Here is a 21,273-nt window from a genome sequence, read left to right on the forward strand (position 1 = left end):
TTTTTTGTTTTGTTTAACCCTTTCCTAACATGATAGCTCCGCAAAGGACACTTTAATAAAAAAATCCTCCCCTTAAAAGGGAGCAGCCAACACTGTGCAGGGCTGCTCACTCTCAAACCTGACTGCCATTAGTGATCAGGACCAGTCAGAGTGGTTTTCAGTCATGTGACCACTTTGACACGCATGCAGATGAAACGCTGCAACCTATAAATATGGTAATGGTCAGAAGCAGTTGTATATTAGTAATAATGAGGGGAATGTAAAAGGACACAAATTTTGTAATCATATGCCATGATTTATGCCATACATCATTCTTTTTTTTTTTTTTTAAGCCAGTGTGCTGATCGGGAGAAAAAAAAATGAAGGAATTTTTCCCACCCACATATTCAAAGTGGATGGGGAAAGCCTCCGCGCTGCGCTATTGTATTCCAACAGTGGGACTCCTTCGCTGCCAGAATACATTGATCAGCACTGCAGCCATATGGCTGCATACACTGATCGAGCTCAGATTTTCCTGCAGTCCCATTTGGTAGGAGTCGGTCAATAGTTGGTCACTAAATCAACTCCCTCTCCTATGGGAACAGCCATAGATGGATGGAAATTTGGCTAGCCCTTGCTGAACATACCAAAGTTTCATCCATCTATGGCTACCTTTATATGCAGGCTACATTCAGGTGCTTGGATGCTGGCAAAAAAAACTTTGCTACACCCGCTCTTACTATACGCTTCTATAACTTTTTTTTTTTTTTTTATTGCTGTTGTCATTAGATGACGGATCTCTTTTCCTTTAAAGAAGCTTTTTCTGACTGCTTATTGCCCTACATTATTTAGCAGTATCCAGATCAGTACCCCTTAAGTGTTGACCCCACTGTATGGGCTTGCCTATAATTTTTGTTTTGGCCACTGGATCCTGTGGTAGGCAGTCACTTTGGCACAAAGTGCAACGTCTGTAGTTAGCTATGTGTGTCCAGGGCCGTGTTCTGTTACTATTGTTTCCAGACCCTGAGAATCCCTTTGGGGAGGGTATGCCCACTGTGATGGGAGAAGCCTGAACCCCCAAGGGGCCTAATGATGTGGATAAGGTAAGACAGGGTTTCCCTGTATTTTTATTTTTTTTATATAATCTTTTATTTCTTTTTCATACATCATGGGAAACAGAGCAGGCTATAAATCATGACTACTTGGGTTATGTACCACCTAGAGGTGAATGGACACTGGCAGAAACAGACAGGAAGTCCTCCCCTATATAACCCCCACCCCCCCACCCATACAGGAAGTACCTCAGTTTTTTCATCAGTATCTGTAAGAGAATGTTCACTGAGATACAGTTCTCTACATAACGATACCATGTTTTCAACATGTAAGGATCAAGAGTTTGGTAGTTGGATCCATTCCTACAGCTGGCATGCTAAAATGGTTGGTACCCAGGCCCTGCATCAACAAACTGGATGTTTTATAGTTGGGATTGGCTGTAATGCAGCCACTTGGCACTGGACCCTCCAAATACAGAACCCCGCGCAGTTTGGTACTGACAACCTCCATGATGGAATTAACTTTTGCAGTCCAATCATTGATTGAGGGTATTAGTGTTGCTGCCAATATAGGGGGATTAAACTTTTTAACGGCATTAATCTCTTATAGGTCTTAATAGAAGTACAGTGGTAGCATGTAATAAGCACTATATTGGGTTGTCATGCTGCTGACCAGTGGTAAGTTTTGTGATCCAGAATGGTCTGATTTTGGGACAATCCTACCACAAGTGAAGATGGGATCCTTATAAGCCACAGCCTCTCTAGCACCTGTCTGATGTTGTAGGTAGGGTATATTAAAGCTGTTGTTTTAGGGACTGCGTACCATCTTGCAAGTAATTTGAAATTGGTTTCCTGCATTATCCCTGTGTTTTAGGATAGGTTCGTTACTATTGACAGACAATTTGCAGTGCTTAGCATACAGTGTGGATACAGAGGACTGAGGAATTATTCACTTGTGCTACTCCTTGTAATGCTTGTTTTCAGCTGTGCTGTAAGTCATTTTAAACTTTGTGGGTTATTTTCACCATCTGGACTTAGTTTCAGCATGATGACATGTTGCAACACGCCTCACGGCTGATGTACTTCCGCTATCGATTCTTCTGCTGCAGAGACACAACCGGGAAAACCTAGTCAGTGCCTCAATTATAGTTGCTGCATTCTGGATATGTATAATACCATTCCTTATGATATTAAGTATGTGAGTAGCCCATTGGGGATCCTCACACATAAAACATTTCCAAAGAAATGTGTAATAAATTGTAGCTTACCAGTCCTGAGATGTTGTTGATGCTATTTTGTTTTTTTCTCTCTGTCTGTGGTAGAGCAACATAGACATCCTTGCACAACATCTTCGTCTGGAGAGGGTAGTGTTAAGTATACTAGTAGATTTAGATGGACGTTACTAGCAAATTAAAGCCTAAAGCCAAACTCCAGCTAACACTTTTTCTTTATCATACATCGTGGGATTCAGAGCAGGCTATTCATGACTATGTGGGTTATAGGCCACCTATAGGTAAATGGACACTGACCAATCGGAGAGGAGGTCCTCCCCTATATAACCTCTCCTATACAGGAAGTACCTCATTTTTCCTGCCAGTGTCTGTAAGATGGATGGTCAACGGTTCCATTGGAGAATCAGGATCTTTAATCGGATCCATGTGGAAGGCTATGTGCTAAAATGGATGGGACCCGAGCCTCGCTGGATAAGGAGAAGAATCCTCGAGGTTTTGCCTGTAATGCAGCCTTACGGTGCTGGACCCCGCACGGATGGAACTCTGTGCAGTTTTAAATATGACCAAGGCACTTCCAGTGGGGTGCTATACGAGTCCAAGGTGGACTTGAAGGTCTGTATGACAATGCCTACCATGATGTGGTGAAGGTTGGTGCCTGACGGAAGTCAGGGACCTGCGGCAGGACTGGTAAGATATCTCCTTTTTTTTTTCTCTGTAAAAAAAAACAAAGTCATCTCTAATTTGGAGGGAAAGGGAGAAGTGTTGTGATTGAGTTTCCAGGGGCAGTGCTCACTGTTGTTCCTGAGATTTACTTGCTCTTTTTGTTTTTGGCCACTAGAGAGAGTGCAGCCGGAAACGGAAGTTGGCCATATTTTGTTTATCTGGAGACCAGGACTGCTGCTGCAGAGGAATCTCCTGTGGCCGTGACACAGAGTGGGCTATTCAGTAGCGGCACGTGAATACTCCCCTGAGGGGGAAGTGTGGACCAATCAGTCAGGAGCCACCCTAGGTGGCTCTTAGGCAGCATTTGCATTGAGTGTTTTTTCAGCACACTACTTGCAAAGCTGTATCATTGTGATCTGTGCTAATAGTGGAGGTGCACAGGTTTGCGCTATCTGAAGTAATATTTTCCAGAAAGCGGAATGGGGGAGGTGCAGCAGTAAAGAGCACCAATGTACTTCCACCAGGTCCTGAGGAACCTAGCCGAAAGTCCGCCGTAATATCCTCTCCTGACAGGCGAGAAGCAACTAGGTAGTCTGAGCCGCTGTGTCTGTCTGGCATTGTGGCTACTACTGAGGCTTCTGCCTCAGCATATGTAACCAAGGATGATCTTGCTTCAGCCTTATGAAGTTTAGAAGATAAGATCACTGGGATGATTACATCAGTTTCTCAGGGGATCAAGAAGCGGGATAGATCCCTGTCACTAGAACCACCAATCCTGGAGCAGGAATGGGTGGAGCCTGAGGAAGAGCTGGGGGAAAGTCAGGCAGTAGAATTTCTGTCTGAGGAGAAGCAGCCTCACTGTCGCATAGATTTTTAGTCTATGACCTCACTGATATGGTACGGTCTGGATTCAAGCTACCTCTGATAGAAACCTCTGAGGTTACTTATTCTTCCCTGGGCTCTTTGAAGCCTTCACAGAGTACTCAGGCCTTTCCGGTGCATCCTCTTCTGGAGCAAATTATGTATGCTGACCTGGGATCACCCAGACAGGGTTTTTGTTCCACCAAATAAGTTTTCTGTTTTGTACTCCATGGAACAAACGTTTGTTAAGAAATGGGGGTTGCCTGTAGTGAATGCAGCTGGTTTAATCCCTGAAAAAATCTTTAACATGTCCTGTGGATGGATGTACAGGTTTTCAAGGACCCAGCGGATAAGAAGCTGGAGTCTATCCTTAAGCCCTCCTTCTCCCAGGCAGGTTTTGCTGCACAGCCAGCTGTGGCAGCTATTGGCTTTTGCCATAGCCTTACTGACCATGTCAAGCAAACGGATTGGAAGACCATCGTTGCTGGGGGAATGCTCGGCTGAGGATTTGGAGGATGTTCCTCATGCTTTGTGTTTCGCTGTTGATGCTGTTAAGGGTTCAATTCAGCAATTGTTTTTCTTGTCCCTTTTATGGGGAACGGCTGTTTGGGGAAGATTTGGACAAATATATCCAAAAGATTTCAGGGGTAAAAGTACTCTTCTATCTTCTAAGAGGAAATCCCAACGCCCTTCTTTTAAAGTGTCAGGGGCTTCGGTTGCTGGTCCCTCATCTACCAGGCAGTCGTTTCGCCACACACAGGTCCCAGCCTCCAGAGGTAGATTTCAGAATGAAAACCCAAGGAGGCCCTGGGTGCAAAAGTAATCTAAGACCGATCCAAAGTCTGCCTCCCTATGAAGGAGCACCCCCACTAGTTTGGGTGGGGGGAAGGCTTTTGAATTTTGTGGCTGCATGGAGGAATCTAATCCAAGACAAATGGGTCAGTTCCACGATTTCTCCGGGGGTACAAACTAGAATTTCAGGTATTTCCCTTCGGGTATTAAATGTACCTACAAATCCAGAGAAAAGAATAGCTTTATTTCAGGCGCTCGGTTGCTTGTTGGCTCAAGGAGTGATCATGGAGGTTCCAGCGGGAGAAAGGTTTTAGGGGCTTTATTCAAACCTGTTTAGAGTCCCAAAACCAAATGGACCCATTTTGGACCTCATGAAGGGGCTAAATCAGCCCCTAAATGTCCGATCCTTTTGTATGGAATCGGTTCGGTCAGTAGTGGCCTTCCTACAGGAGAAGGTTTTTTAGTGCCCATAAGCATCAGGGATGCATACCTGCATGTACCAATATTCATTTCTCACCAAGATTTCTGCAGTTTGTAGTAGGGGCTCAGCATTTCCAGATCCTGAAAAAGCTGGGCTGGATGCTCGACCTCAAGAAGTCGGTCGTGGAACCAGTGCAGAGCCTGGAGTATTAGGGGATGGTCCTAGAACAAGGTTCAGGCAAAGGTATTTCTGCCTCCAGGGAAAAGTTGCTCCCTGAGGAATGAGGTTTGCAGTTTAACGGCCAAGAGGTATCCTTCAAATTCGCCTCTGTATGAGGTTGCTGAGGAAGATTGTGTCCTTATTCGAGACTATTCCCTATGCCCAATTTCACTCCAGACCTCTGCAAGGGTAAACTCTGTCTGTTTGGAACAAAAAGATTCCATCCCTGGATTACTGCATATCTCTGTCTCCAGAGGTGCGGCAAAGCCTGAATTGGTGGTTGATAACTCATAATTTGGAGAAGGGAAGATCCTTTCGGCCAGTGGTGTGGAAGTTGGTAACCACCGATGCCAGCCTTTCAGGTTGGTGGGCTGTTCTGGAGGAGGCCACAGTTCAGGGAACATGGCTTCCACGGGAAAGATTTCTTCCCATCAATGTCCTGGAACATCAAGCAGTGAGGCTGTCTCTGATGTATTTGACATCCAGGTTTCAGGGTTGGCCTGTAAGGGTTCAGCTTGACAGTGCCACAGCAGTCGCATACATCAACCACCAGGGCGGTACCAGGAGTCGAGGTGCTCAGAAGGAGGTAAACTACATCCTGACCTGGGCAGAGAGATACAGTTAGGTCCATATATATTTGGACACAGGCACAATTTTCATACTTTTGGCTCTGTATGCAACCAGAATAAATTACAATGAAATAATCCAAATGAATTTAAAGTGCAGACTTTCAGCTTTAATTCAAGGGGTTGAACATAAATATCAAGTACAAATTTTAGGAACTGCAAGCATTTTTATACAGTGTCCCTCCATTTTCAGGGGCTCAATTGTAATTGGACAAATTAATATAACTACGTAGTTAGTCTGGCTGAAAAAGGACAAAAGTCCATCCAGTTCAACCAAAAATAATCATAAATACAATATTCATTTTTAATATTTTGTTGAGAATCCTTTACTGGCAATGACTGCCTGAAGTCTAGAAACCATGGACATAACCAAAGACTGGGTTTTCTCCTTTCTGATGCTTTGCCAGGCTCTAACTGCGTCTGTCTTCAGTTGTTCTTTGTGGGTCTTTCTGCCTTTAGTTTTGCCTTCAGCAAGTGAAATGCATGCTCAATTGGGTTGAGATCAGGTGATTGACTCGGCCATTGCAGAATATTCCACTTCTTTTCCTTCAAAAGCTCCTTGGTTGCTTTTGCAGTGTGTTTTGGATCATTGTCCATCTGTACTGTGAAGCGCCTTCCAATCATCTTTGCTGCATTTGGCTGAATCTGGACTAACAGTATATCTCTAAACACTGTCACATCATCAATAAACACCAATGACCCAGTGCCACTGGAAGCCATGCATGTCCATGCCATCACACTGCCTCCACCATGTTTACAGATGACGTTGTGTGCTTTGGATTATAAGCCGTTCCAAGCCTTCTCCACGCTTTTTTCTTCCCATCATTCTGGTACAGGTTAATCTTAGTTTCATCTGTCCAATGCTTTTCCAGAACTGGTCTGGCTTTTTTAGATGTTTTTTGGCAAAGTCGAATCTGGCTTTTCTATTCTTCAGGCATATGAATGGTTTGCACCTTGTGGGGAACCCTCTGTATTTGCTCTCGTGAAGTCTTCTATTGAATGTAGACTTTTTTCAATGATACGCCCACCTCCTGGAGTGTCTTTCCTGTCTGGATGTTGTGAATGGGGTTTTCTTTACGATAGAGAGGATCCTGTGATCATCCATCACTGTTCTCTCCCATGAATGTCCATGCCTTTTTATGTTGCTGAGCTCACCAGTGCATTCTTCTTTTCTCAGAATGTACCAAACTGTTGCTTTGGCCACTCCTAATGTTGCTGCTATCTCTCTATTGGATTTGTTTCATTTTTCAAGCCTTACAATGGCCTATTTCACTTGCATGGACAACTTCTTTGAACGCATGATGCAGGTTCACAGCAATAGATTCCAAATGCAAATACCTCACTTAGAATCAACTCCAGGCCTTTTACCGGCTTAATTGATGAAGTCATGAAGGAGTAGCCTACACCTGGCCATGCAACAGCTTTTGATTCAATTGTCCAATTACTTTTGGTCCCTTGAAAAAGGGGGGATGGCTAATCTCAAGAGGAGTAATTGCTAAACCCTTCCTACAATTTGTATGTACATACCCTCAAATTAAACCTGAGAGTGAGTGCCTGTTTCAAATATTTATGGACCTAACTGTTTGTTCCAAGTCTGTTAGCAGTGTTCATTCCAGGTGTGGAAAATTTGGCAGGTGGATTATCTCAGTCGCCAGCAGTTGATTCTAGGGGAATGGGCTTTGCATCCCGTTGTTTTCAAGGAAGTCTGCCAGCGACGGGCTTGCCCAGGTGTAGATCTATTGGCATCCAGGTTCAACAACAAGGTTGGTCTTTTTTGCCCAGGTTAAGGGACCGCAGTGCAGCAGGGGTAGATGCTTTAGTGATTCATTGGAACCAGTTCTCACTGATTCTCCTCTGAGCCAGCTGCTGCCGTGTCTCTTACGCGGACATAGTGTTGATAGCAGTAGACGGGCCGTGGGCCCTGCCGTATGGGCCAAACCTGTTGTCTCAAGGTCCTATTTTGCATCTAGCTTTACGGTCGCTAAATTTGATGGCTATTGAAACCCAGATCCTGATGGATAGGGGAGTGTCTGACTTTTTCATCCGCATCATGTTCTGTGCTAGAAAGGTAGTTAGGAACATTTATTGTAGAACCTGGAAGGCTTACGTTGCCTTGTGTGAGGTTCACAAATGGCACCCATGAAAGTAAGTGATTGGCAGGATTCTGTTGTTTCTTCAAGCAGGATTGCATAAGAAATTTGCTGTTTGTACCGTTAAGGGCCAGGTTTCAGCATTAGCTATCTTTTTTTCCCAGAGGCCCATTGCTTCTAACTTATTGGTTCGCACCTTTTTACAAGGAGAGATGCGTATTGCTCCTCTTGTCGGGTTGCCTTTGTGTCCTTGGGACCTGAACTTGGTTTTGGAGGTTTTGCAAAACCACCATTTGAACCTATTGGAGAGATTCCACTGGTTATGTTGACTCATAAGGTGTTGTTTCTAGTGGCAATCACATCTTTGAGAAAGGTGTCAGAGCTGGCAGCTCTTTCTTCTATTACCTTCTGCAAGGTCACCCAGTAAATGCAGTCCGACAGTGCCACAGCAGTGTTCTCCATAAACCGTGAAGGGGGGGCACCAGAAGTTGACAGGCCCTAAAAAAATAAACAAAAAAAGGAACTTGATACTCTCCTGGGTGGAAATTTTTCATTCCAGGTCTCCCTGCCATCCACATCCATGGTGTGGACAATTGACAGGAAAGTTTTTTCTAAGCTACCAACATTTAGATCTCTCCCAAAGGTGCAGGAAACCATCCTGGCCTCCAGGTTCAAAAATACGCTGAAAAAATTTGAAGCCAGAACCAGGCATCCTCTGGCCTTTGGAATAGATGAATCCTTGGACTTTATTCAGGTTGATATGTTTTCCTTCTGATAAAAATTATTAAGTGCTGCACTAGATAGAGGAAGAAAGGATTCTGGTGATGCTCATTGCACCAAATTGTCCCAAAAGTTTGTGGTACACAGACATGTTTCTGGTGGGTAAGCCTTGGCCTCCAGCAAAAAGACCTTGCTTGCTGACGCAAGGCCTCCTATTCCACCCTACGTCTCAGTGGCTGACTTCAATAGCATGGCTGTTGAAACTCAGGTCCTGAAGGATAGGGGAATCCCTGACTTTGTTATTGCCACCTTACTGAGAGTGAGAAATCTACTTTTCACAAGGTCTACATTACAAATTGAAGACTTGCTTTGTCTGGTGCAAGGACAGGAAACCAAGTCCCCAGGAATGCTCTGTTGTTCATATTTTGGTCTTTCAGCATTCAACTCTCGACTGGCGTCTCACCCTGTGTACTGTTAAAGTGATACTAAAGTCTTTTTTTTTTTTAATAAAAAGCATGTCATACTTAACTGCTCAGTGCAGCACTTCTTGGATCCCCCGCTGGCACTTCTGGCCCCGCCCTCCTGTTGGATGCCCCCACAGCAAGCTCCCGAGCTGCAGCTATGCATGCCCATCCCTCTCTTGAATTGCTCAATGGTTCCCGCTGCTGCCTCAGCCAATCAGGAGTGAGAATCCCTGGAGAACCGAAGCTCTTGTGTTCATTGCTGGATCGTGATGGGGCTCAGGTAAATGTTGGGGGGGGCTGCTACTTACAGAAGGTTTTTTACCGTCATGCATAGAATGCATGGAGGTAAAAAACCTCAAGCCTTAAGAACCATTTTAAGGGATAGTTTTTTTCCTTATCCATTCTCTTAAGCAGGGCTTCTCTTCAGAGAGTTGCTCATTCATCCCCAAATTCGCCCCCCTGTGTCACCTTGAGATGTCACCCTTGTGCCCTCTGTACTTCAGAACCGCCGCCCCACCTTTTGAGCCAATTCCTGTTTCCATTATATCTCTAAAGCTGGCCATACATGGATTGAAATTCAGCCAGTTCAGCATGGGCCTTCAAATTTCAATCCAAATATTGGCAGGGTGGTTGTACAGAAGTCAATCTATCGATCGACTTCTGTACAATTGCCCTGTCTCATTTTTCCCTGCTAGCTATAGCTGTCCGAATACAATAACTCCATGGGGAGGAATCGCCCATCTACACTGAGTGTGCGGATGGTGAATCGAGTAATTTTTTTTTTTTTTCTTTCAAACCACTGACTCATCTATAGACTTATCTGTGCTCTGCTTTAGTTGCATTTCTGTGCTGGATGCTCATTCTTGTATATAACCTTGTCTTGTTTTGCGCAGGGACAAAGTGATCTTGAGACCAAAGACTTTTCTGGCAAAGGTGGTCTCTCCCTTCTACTTTAATGAGGATATTGTCTTCCCTTTCCTCTGTCCTTCTCCAAAACACACCAAGAGAATTTACATATGCTGGTTGGAAGTTATCAGGGATATCAGGTTCTTGCTAGCCTTACTTAGCTTCTGTTTGCAAAACTGTATGCCTTTTTGTCTTGCCTGTAGGCCCTCGTAGAGGACGCCCTGCCTTTCGCTCTACCATTGCCAGGTATATCAGACAAATTTTTTCCAGGGCCTATTCCCTCAGGGTTCTTTACCTATCAAAGTTCATTCTGATAAGTCTATTGTTTCTTGGACTTTTCAGAATGAAGCATCTGTAATTTGCAGATTTGCAAGGATGTCACTTGGTCCTCTGTTCACATTCTCCAGGTTCTATCATATGTTCAGGACTTGGCTGGTGTGAGCGTTTGCCACAAGGTGCTGCAAGCTGTCATCTGAGTGTTTTTGGGGTCTGTAGCCTGTTTTTTTTTGTGGGTCTGTTGGCAGTTCTGTTTGCAATGTTGTTACCTACATCGCATTTTATTGCTTGAAGCGCCTCATGGTCTTTTGAATACAAGTCCTGTGTTCCACACTGTATAATTAGGATAGTGAGATTTTTTACTTACCTGTAAATCCCTTATATTGACGTACAGTACAGAACATAGGCCCCTCCCTTTTGGCCACCCCCTATTGCTTACATAAAAACTGATATCTCATGAAGTGGGTGAGGCTGTATGACCATGCAGTAGAGGCAGCCCTATGAAAGGTTTTTTTGCCGGTGTCCAGCTACCTGAAGGTAGCCTAAATAAAACGTGCTGTCTATGAATACAGGTCTTGTGTCCTTTTACTTCTACTCCAGGATACGGAATTTACAGGAAAGTCAAATTCCTATTTTTGCACATTTGTCAGCTTATAATAAAAACAGAGCATTTTAATTAAAACAGTTTTGTCACTTAAAAGCCTTATATGCTCCTAAAAGAGGTAAAAATTAGGTATGCAAATTAGCCATTGGAGTTATTGCTAAGTTAACTGACATCTCTAAATTTGGCATGGCATCCAGCCATCAGTGACAGAAAATGATTAAACTATTCAATGTTGATACTATTAGCTTTTTCCATTCTTGTCTTTAATTTTTGTAGTATTGATGACTTTCCTGATCTTCACAGGGTAGGAAATGGTGGATGGAAGCAGATGAGCCCTGGCAGACCTTGGCATGCTGCATGGAAATTGCAAAAGCTGTACGTTCCTCGGATCCTGCAAAATACATATCCCATATTCCTGTGCATCAGGTATATTTATTATTTATTACATGTACAATTTGGAAGACTTTAGATTTGTATAGGCATTAACTAAATTTACTCCCAAAGCATTGCTTTTTTCTTTGATCTTGTTCCTGTAGCAAAAAACAGTTTTATTACGCCCTGTGACAGTGAGTGCAATTCTTGTTGAGGTAGAATATCTTCTAACAGCCCTTTTACTGCACATTATGTGTGGGCAGGCTATTGGGAATCAAGACTGCTGCATATTGTTTTGTTGGGACAGCAAGGGACCGGGACAGAGTTCTGTTGTACAGAAGGGAAAAATCCAAGGAGGGCTGACAACACTGACATTTCAGTGCAGCAGAGGCAGAGTTGTTAGCTTACTAACGAACTTTGGGAGTGCGATGATGATGATAAGGCCTGGGACACGCTCAAAAACTGAGTGGCAAATGGGATGTTACGCTGTGCATTCACAGCTCTGTGACACTATCCATCTAAAGTTTGTGTGTCTCATTACAACCAGCCCAGGCAGTGTCGCCCTCCTCCATAGCAGAACACAATAAAGCAAATAACTGACCACTAGGATACAAAGCAATCATAAATCCTCTTTAGTAGAGCATTACTGGATAATCTTTAATAAGCAAATTGAATGTCCTGCATACTAGCACATTATGACAGACTAAAATTAAGCCCTTCAGCAGTGTGCTGTCACTGTTGCCGGGGCTTCCATCTTCACCTGGTCTTCCTTTCGGGTTCACGGGCTCTGGCCATTTAAATTGCTAGCCTCCATGATGACACCCCCGTGCACGGGAGTCATGGCCACGGCACAGGGCGCATGCACTGATGACATCACCAGCTGCTACTAAAGTAAATATCTCCTAAATGGTGCACTTATAGGAGGTATTTACTGTACCTACAGGTAAGCCTTATTATAGTCTTACCTGTAGGTATAAATCAAACAGCGGACTTTACTACCGCTTTAAGTAGTGGATGTGTATGGACCATAGCATGAAAAACAAGGATATTGTTTGGTGTTACTTTTAAGTCCATTAATGATACCTGTCATGCAATAAAATCTTTTCTATAGGGCTAATTGATATTATAAAGCCATTCAGTCCTGATCTATGCTAACTGTCTGGGCTACTTGACCTGCAAAAAGCCCCTCTTAAAGCGGTAGTAAACTCTGCTAAAGAAATTTTAAAAAATGGCTTCCTGCACTGTTATGCCATAATGGGCTAGTATGCACTGCATTATGGCAGACTTACTTGTCAGTGGAGATATTTACTATATCTATGGGTTAGTTTTAGTATAAGCTTACCTGTAGCCCCCCCCAAACCCCCCCCCCCCCAAAAAAAAAAAACCCTCACGTTATTACCACTTTAACCACTTCAATACCGGCCAGTTTCACCCCCTTCCTGCCCAAGCCAATTTTCCCATGTCAACATTCTCACACTTTGAATGACAATTGCTCAGTCATGCAACACTGTATCCATATGACAATTTTATAAATTTTTTTTTCACGCAAATAGAGCTTCCTTTTGGTGATATTTAAACGCCACTGGGTGTTTTATTTTTTGCACTATAAACAAAAACAGAGCAGAAAAATTTGAAAAAAAAAGTTTTTTTTTGTTTCTATTTTTCTCCTTCACTAATGTGCGTTGATTAGGCAGCACTGATGAGGTGGCACGGATAGGAAGCACGGTTATGCTGCACTGATGAGGTGGCACTGGTGGGCATTGATGAGAAGGCAGTTGTGATTGGCTTTTACCTCATCATGTGATCAGCTGTGTCCGTAGGACACAGCGATCATGGAGAGTGCCGGTTTCGCACTGCTGGGGGTGCGTGGGAGGGTGCGTTCTGGGAGGACGTCATATGGCGTCATCCCAGAACTGGCCAACCGGGCTGTAGCCTTCATTCGGCTATAGCGCAGTTGTGAAGTGGTTAAAAATGTATTTCTCACACACAGCATAGGCATACTTGCAATTACACCCCAAAACACATTCTGCTACTCTCCCTGAGTATGGTGATACCACATGTGTGAGACTTTTTCAAAGCTTAGCCACATAGCGAGACCTAACATCCAAGGAGCACTTTCAGGCTTTTTAGGGGCATACAGTAAATTGCACATCTAATTTCCTGACCACCTATCGCATTTTTGAAACACCCACAAAATGACCACATTTTGGAAATCAAACACCCCAGGTTATATTCTATGAGGCATAATTGGTCTTTTGAACATGTAATTTTTTTGCCACAAGTTTTTGAAAAAAGAAAGCTGAAATTTTTTTTTTTTTTTTTACACAAAGTTTTCAATTTATAGGATATTTCTAACAAACAACATGGACATACTAAGAATTACACCCCAAAATTAATTCTGCTACTTCTCCTGAGTATGTGTGAGACTTTGTTGAGACAAATAGAGCTTTCCTTTGGTGGTTTTTAATCGCCTGTGTGGTTTTTTTATTTTTTGTGCTATAAAAAAAACAAACAATATTTTTGACTTTTTACTATTAAACATGTCCAGTAAAAAAATTTAATTTAGGCCAAAATGTGTTCTCCGACATCTTTGCTAAAAGAAATCCCAATACCTGTAAATTAATTGGTTTATGTGAAAGTTATAGCATTTACAAATAGCAATATATATACTGGGATTTTGTTTTTTTTTTTTTGTTTTGTTTTTTTTACTAGTAATGGCGGCGATCACTGACTTATAACGGGACTGGGGCACTTATAACGGGACGGGCATTCTGACACTGGGGGGAGCTGACTTGATGTCACTGACATCTCCAGTGACACCAATACAGTGATTTGTGCTAATAAAAAGCACTGACACTGAACTAATGGCACTGAGCAGGAAGGCGTTAACATGAGGGGCAATCAAAGGGTTAACTGTGTGCTGTTTTACTATAAGTTGTGTCCTTGTGCTCTACTGTAAGCACACTGCTTTGGATGGCTGTGCTGTGCACAGCCATCCAAAGCAGTGTGCATGAGCTGACAGAGAGCAGAACCGTTTTGTTTACAAACAGTCCTCCTCCCTGTCAGAGATGCTCAGGAGTCACCGGGCGCCGGCGAGTTATCACCTGCCGGGACCCGACGATTGACAGCCGTGGCCGCAAATGATCTACCAGGAAATGCAAAATGTATATATACGTGATTTTGCGCACCTGCGCCGCCCTGTAGCAGTATTTCTGCTATAGGGCGGTCATGAAGAAGCCTCTGGTCATCTCCCGTACTATGTCCGCAGCCTCTGGTCATCTCCCGTACTATGTCCGCAGCCTCTGGTCATCTCCCGTACTATGTGTGCAGCCTCTGGTCATCTCCCGTACTATGTCCGCAGCCTCTGGTCATCTCCCGTAATATGTCTGCAGTCCATTGCTTCAGAATGTTTTTTTTTTCTTGTTTTCCTCATCTAAAATCTAGGTGCGTCTTATGGAGCGAAAAAATTCGGTAGATGTCTTTTGTTCTGCTGAGATTTCCCTTTGCTTCCTGTCCTGGAAACACAACCAAAAATGGGAAGAATTTCCATTCTTAGACAGTTAGAGCATTTGGATAATTTCACCTCATTTCGTGCTCTGTTGATAGCTTAAAAAGTTGCATTGCCCCACAGGTTCTGTCTCAATGACAATGGCCAACAGGACAAACCTAGGTAAATACACCTAGCTAGGACATAGATGTTGGAAAAAAAAGTCCAACCCCAATAACTACTCTATCCAAAACTAAAGAAAAAATAAAAAGCTTTTAAATACACCTTATTTGGCACTGCAGGCAGTTTAACACTTTTAGGCAAGCAGAAAGATGTGATATTTACTGGTATTTAAGTGCATTTGTTTGTTTTCTTTCCAGGATGGTTCATGTAATGGACTTCAGCATTATGCTGCTCTTGGAAGGGATGAAATTGGGGCAAAATCTGTAAACTTGATACCATGCGATACCCCTCAAGATGTTTACAGTGAGGTTGCTCAACAGGTGAGCCACCTAGCATTTGCAATCATATTACTAAAGCTTTGCTCTGTTAGCAATTCTAGACTGAGTATGCCTTGTTGTCCATTGTATTGCCCTCAGGTAGAGGAATTCCGCAAAAGGGATGCCAAGGAAGGAATTAAGATTGCTCAGGTTCTTGAAGGTTTTATTGGCCGTAAAGTGGTAAAACAGACAGTAATGACTGTAGTCTATGGTGTAACTAAATATGGTGGGCGTCTCCAGATTGAAAAGAGACTCCGTGAGACGGACTCCTTTCCTCAGGTGATTTAGTTGCATAAATTCAAATATGTACCTTTTTATTGTTCTATGTAACATTACTAGTGGGAGGAATTCTGCAGCTTTCTTTTCAGTGCACTGAATTTCGTTTGCAATGTATGTCAGTCTGTTCTTAATGGATTTTTATGTGAGGAAACATTTTATTTGAAATTGTTCCTTGACGTTTTCATGCCCTTGTTTTGTGTTTTTTCAATCTTGGCAGAAATACAACTGGGATGCCTCAATTTATCTGGCCCAGCTAGTCTTCAGCAGTCTGAAAGAGATGTTTTCTGGCACAAGAGAGATTCAGGTAAATGTAGTATATTAATATTGTGTTTCCCCAGTCAGCCAATCTTTCTTTAGAGCCGTATTTGTTTTTGTAATGTTTTCATATTCTTTTGAAGAAAGTGCTACTTTGTTAGACATTTTAAATGAGTAACGCTTCCTTTCAAGTCCTTTTTAAGCTAAATAAAACACTAGATTAAAAAAAGCTGGTTATAGCATTTTTTAGTAGCGTTCAGCAGCATTTAGGAGTGTTAGCGTTTTTGCTGTACATGTACTTGAAAAAAAAAGCTGTTTCTAGGAGCTTAAAAAATGCTAGTGTGCATGGAGCCTAAAGCTGAACTCCAGGTAGATATAAAAGTCACAAGTATTGTGTCTCTCCAGTCATTAATACATCATTAAATGTATATTTATAAAATACAACAGTGTAAATTTGACTTGGTTTTAGGTTCTTGCAATTCGCTGCCCAGTAGAGCCTAAACTGGGAGAGGAAGAAGCAAAACAAGGAGCCAATCAGATATGATACAGTGCTTATATGCTAATAAGGAGCATACTGCTCTTCTTTTGACTGCCCATATACAGGCTGAGAGAAGGAGACATGTAAATGTTACTTAATTGTAGCAGAGAAAGGTATTCTACCTGGTCAGACAGGGCTGTGTGGTGTGACAGAGCTCTGTAAGTCTCAGGACTGGATGGGCAGGAATACTGGAAGGCTTTGGCAGGTAGAACTGCTCGCTTGTATGCATTTCACTCTATTAGCTCTTTGCCCACTTACCTGGACTTTAGCTTTAAACCTTGCTGCTAATATTTCCAAGGATGTTCCCTATGTCTCATATATGTATCCATTTTGAGAATCCTGGTTATGTTTACATGCTTTCTGTGTGCCCCTTCCAGATCTGCTCCGTTATGTACAAGAAGTCCTTTGGTTATACTTCTCAAGCCACATCATTTTTTTGTAGATCACACACAAGTATGTTTTGGTTAGACAGTGTGTCAGTAATGTGAACATTGAATCCCTGGAGGCTTGAAATACACCTCTTATGGGACAAATATGGATGAAGTTAATATTGATTTTCACTTGAAATTATACATGCATAGCTCTGTCTGTTTTCTGCACTTGTGAGTGATGGACTTGGAGCAATCATGCAATAAATGAAAGTCATCAAAAAGTCAGATTTGTACCTCTCCTTTTTGGGGCACTAACTTGGAAAATATGGAAACCAAAGCATGAAATTGACAGGCAAGCAAGTATTGTTTTCAGAGTTTAGCACAATTGGCGTATGCATAGCTCAGTAAACATGCACCCTTAGTAGCAAAGTGAAACTGAGATCACAGAAACTTGAATAGGAGGTCTAATAAAGGTAATAACAGGCAATTTTGTTGTTTTCTTCTAGCGAAGACTTCACAAGCACTGAGTTTTGTTTTTTTTTTTCAGCCTGTAAAAGAACCTCTATTCAGCAGAAAAAAATGCCTATGTGTCCATGCACAGATAGACCTGTTTACAGGCATATTGGAGAAGGAGCATTTACAGGCAGAAAAAAAATTAAAAACCCCAAAGGAGCATACTTTAGAGGAGCATTTCAGCACATAAAATGCGTGCACACTAGACACATATAGCATTTGAGTGTTAACGCATTCCAGTGGGCAAAATAAATTAATATTCTGGCCAGTAAAATGCATTTAAATGCTACACGTGCAAAAACGCATGCGTTATTGCGTTTTTATGCTGGATTTTCCTGTCAGTAGTTCTAGCATTCAGAGGGGCTTGTTTAGACACCTCATGTGCATGAGACATATGTTTTCGTTGTTTAAAATGGCTAATTGCTTCACTTTAAATATCTTCTCCTGCTGCCTTTCCCCCTTTGTCCTTGTCTCAGGTGCATATTTGTTGTAAAGCATTCTTTTCAAATGGGGTTTTCACCATACAGCACTTTTTGGGACAGTGCCTTATCGTCTGCAGAAACAGCTAAATACTTTTCTCTCTAGTTCAGACAGTTCTTTTGCCTTATACTGAAATGTGTTTCTTGTGCCTAGTACTGGCTAACAGAAAGTGCCCGTATGATCTCAAAGTCTGGAAACACTGTGGAGTGGGTAACACCCTTGGGACTACCCATAATTCAGCCATACCACCGGAGTAAGAATGTTGCGGTAAGAAAAAATATTAAAGTGTTTGTATTTTTTTTTCATAACAAACCGGTTTATACTTGCTTGTTCTGTGTAATGGAGTTGCAAAGAGTGGTCCTGAACCTCCTCCCTTCGGATCCCCCACTGGCGCTCTTGGCTCTTCCCCTCTGCCCAGTGTGGACTCTCTCCTGAGCCTCACTGTCTTGGGACCTGGCGCTGCCCCCCACTGCTTCGTCACTGGCTTTGATTGACAGCAGCGGGAGCCAATGAATCCTGCTGCCTCAGAAAGCCAGTGGGACCAAGAAGTGAGGGGAGAGAAAAGTTGTAGATGTGCACAGCACTTGGTAGAATGAGGGCTCAGGTAAGTAAAAGGGGAGGGGGGGGGCAACAGTATCCCTCCTGATCCCCAGTAGGGGGGTTGCTTAAATATTTTTACCTTAATGCAAGGAATGCATTAGGGTAAAAACTGTTTAAACTTTATAACCACTTAATCAAGTATTTAAATATTTGTAACCATGTAAGCAGAATTGTGTGATTTTTGATGTCCTGAGCAACTATTTGCTGACTTTACTTGAACCTTGCTGCTTTTACTTTTTCAGGTGTGTTGCATATATGGATACTCGTACCTATATATATTTTTATTTGAAAACCTATTTATTGAGCTTGAACAGTTGTGCATGACTTTTAATATAGAAGTACATGACTATAAAGCAATAACAATGAATATGTGAAGTCATCTGGCTACAGATATGCAAAGTAAAACAGTGATTGTCTCTTGTAAATATTTCTTTATACATGCATTATATAAATTAATACAGTAAGGTAAGCATACACTGGCTGTAGTAGTTGTGGTGCTTGAACCAGGATGGGTTATTCCAAGGGTAAGGATAGGGTTATACTTTAGGTCCCAATTTTTAAGGAATTTGAATGGACCTTCGCACATTAGCTACAATAGACACCACTGCACTCTTCCCCCTCCATAATCATAAACATAAATAAAATTTGTTTACTTTTTTTCTGGTGTCATGGCTGCCATTCTCGCCTAGGCAAGAATGGCATCATCTGCAATCTGGAGGCAGCAGGAGGGCTAATCCGGCAGCATGTCATAAAGGGGTCCAGCTGCCTGTACAAAGAAAAGGCAGCATGGTGTAATATAGCCAACATTCTTCACCTAATATACCAAACAGACAAATTTCAGGTGCACAAGGGAGAGGAGTTTGCAATGAAGTGATTATGGTGACTACCTTATTCCAGAATTTTACGAACATCCCCAAATGAAGTGGGAGATATCTTGCCTGGCATTTTGGATTTAGCCAAGCATCCTATTTTATACAACCAAATAAGGATAATGAATGACAAAAGATATACATTTGAATCAGCCTGTTATTAACCGCAGTTTAAACTAACATATGGGAAGACCAGATTTTCCAATTCCTGTATTAGGCATAGTTGGCAGTAGAGTTTGCCATTTAATCTTGACTGCAAGTGAGGTTTTACCCAGCTTAGCTTGTAGCAAATGACATCACATCGTGGATATTAACCCTTTGGGACCTTGTGACTTTAAGGACTGGGGCTCAGGAGCCACACAGGTGCTGCTTACAGCTGTCACATAGACATGAATGGATGTATGCGGGTATATGCTGGTGCTTATGTAAACCTGCACATCTATACAGAAATTAAACCCAGAATGCAGACAGTGGGGTTGATCAAATAGGATGTTCACTTTGCAAAGGAGTTTTCAACAGAGCTTAGTGAATGAGGTAAAGCTCTGCTGACTTCCATTATCCAATCGTGTGCAAGTAAAAATACTGTTTTTTTTTTTTTAAATTTCACTTAATTCACACTTGTAAAGTGCAGCTACCCTTGCAAAGTGAACAGCCTACTGTATACACCTCTAGTAAATCAACCCTAGTTTGTGTTTAGGAATTTGTCTGTACTCATGTGCTGGTTTACGCAAGTACCAGCATATACCTGCATACAGCTATTCACCTGTGGCTCCTGGGTGCGGAAATACACCTGAACTTTGTTTTAATGTCCCAGGCAGCCATGTGCATGGGCCCTGAAACTCCTAATAGTGGGTAGTTAGAGATGGGCTTATAATGGTCTCTAAATTAAATCTCCAGACTATGGCATAGTTGTAGAAATCTATAGGGCAGTGCATGTTTATCTTGTAGGCCTCATTCATACCATATGTGCAGAACACTGATGGAAACTGATGCGCAGATTTCACTTGCAGAGACATCAGTTTACATGAGTTTTCATGCGTGCTTCAATGAGTTTTATACACGTCGCAGATTCTAGCGCAGAAAAAAATCTGCACAGGATACGAGTGTTGTGGTGTGAACAAGGCTCAGAGAGAACAATTGTTTTCACTGTGCCCTTGCAGAATGCGTGCAAAAAAATCAGACGAATCTGCACCATGGTGTGAACGAGCCCTTAAAGGAGTGTCAGAAATTGAACACACCTGTTCTGAGGAATAGGATTGTCTCATAGGAATAAGCTATCTGGAAGATCCTGAATTGAGACATGTTACTTCAGTTCACACTGATATGGCCAATTTCATTATGGACAATTGATGTCAATAATTGTTTTGTCTCAAAGAGATGTGCTGAGTGTGCCTCTGAGTTATGTTTATGGCGGGGCAATTCTGACTTCCTCTTTAGGTCTTTGTAATGTGATCAGTTTTAATCTAGGTCTGTTAGTATCTCATATAAAGGAGAATAGAGAATAAAGTTCCTTAAATAAGGATATACATGCAAGTGCAAGTATTTTAGCAGGAGAATCCTGATATCTTAACAGTACAGTACAGGGCACAGGCATGTTATTCATACACCATGGGATTATAGTCTTGTACTTTCAGGTGATGGGACACTGCAAGTTTCTGAGGACACTAGTTTATTAATTTATTATTAATTTCTCAAGAATTCTTTGTTCAAATTTACTGCCTTCTAATGCCTACACAGAAGCAGTGTATCCAGATCATTGCAATCACTGTAAAATTTTGGAAGTCATACGCAATCCTCACACTGTGGGGACAACCTGTAATGTTGGTTGACTATGACACTGGATCGTGTGTAGGGTGCTCATCTTGCACTTGGTGCAACACGTTGATTTAGCTACTGGATGCCATACAGGTCCTGGGCCGTGGTCCATTACTGTGGATCCCAGTCCCTAAACCACCTTCCCCCCCCCCCCCCCCAGGGGTATGCCCATCATGATAGGTGAAGCCTGGACATTATATACAGTCCAGCATCATGAACAGATAAAGACATAATCGTAATATTTTTGACTGTTACTGTCTAAGGCAGGGCTATGTTTGGAAAGTATTGA

General features: G+C 42.4%; 1 protein-coding gene across 3 annotated transcripts in view; it reads left to right on the forward strand.

Moving 5' to 3' along the window:
* POLRMT (RNA polymerase mitochondrial) overlaps nucleotides 1-21,273 on the forward strand; it is a 162,412-nt gene that overhangs the window by 75,060 nt on the left and 66,079 nt on the right. For all 3 annotated transcript variants that reach the window (XR_016307397.1, XR_016307398.1, XM_089657455.1), the window contains exons 11-15: nucleotides 11,209-11,331; nucleotides 15,145-15,267; nucleotides 15,364-15,543; nucleotides 15,761-15,847; nucleotides 17,854-17,967. Coding sequence is in view for 1 of the 3 variants with exons in the window: in XM_089657455.1 (XP_089513581.1) it covers nucleotides 11,209-11,331; nucleotides 15,145-15,267; nucleotides 15,364-15,543; nucleotides 15,761-15,847; nucleotides 17,854-17,967 (627 nt within the window). In the remaining 2 variants the exon portion in view is untranslated. The remainder of the gene's footprint in view (nucleotides 1-11,208; nucleotides 11,332-15,144; nucleotides 15,268-15,363; nucleotides 15,544-15,760; nucleotides 15,848-17,853; nucleotides 17,968-21,273) is intronic.

The sequence above is a fragment of the Staurois parvus genome, unplaced genomic scaffold, assembly GCF_062004578.1.
Source record: "Staurois parvus isolate SC_StPar_1 unplaced genomic scaffold, SC_StPar_1.0 ptg001003l, whole genome shotgun sequence".
Taxonomy (NCBI): domain Eukaryota; kingdom Metazoa; phylum Chordata; class Amphibia; order Anura; family Ranidae; genus Staurois; species Staurois parvus.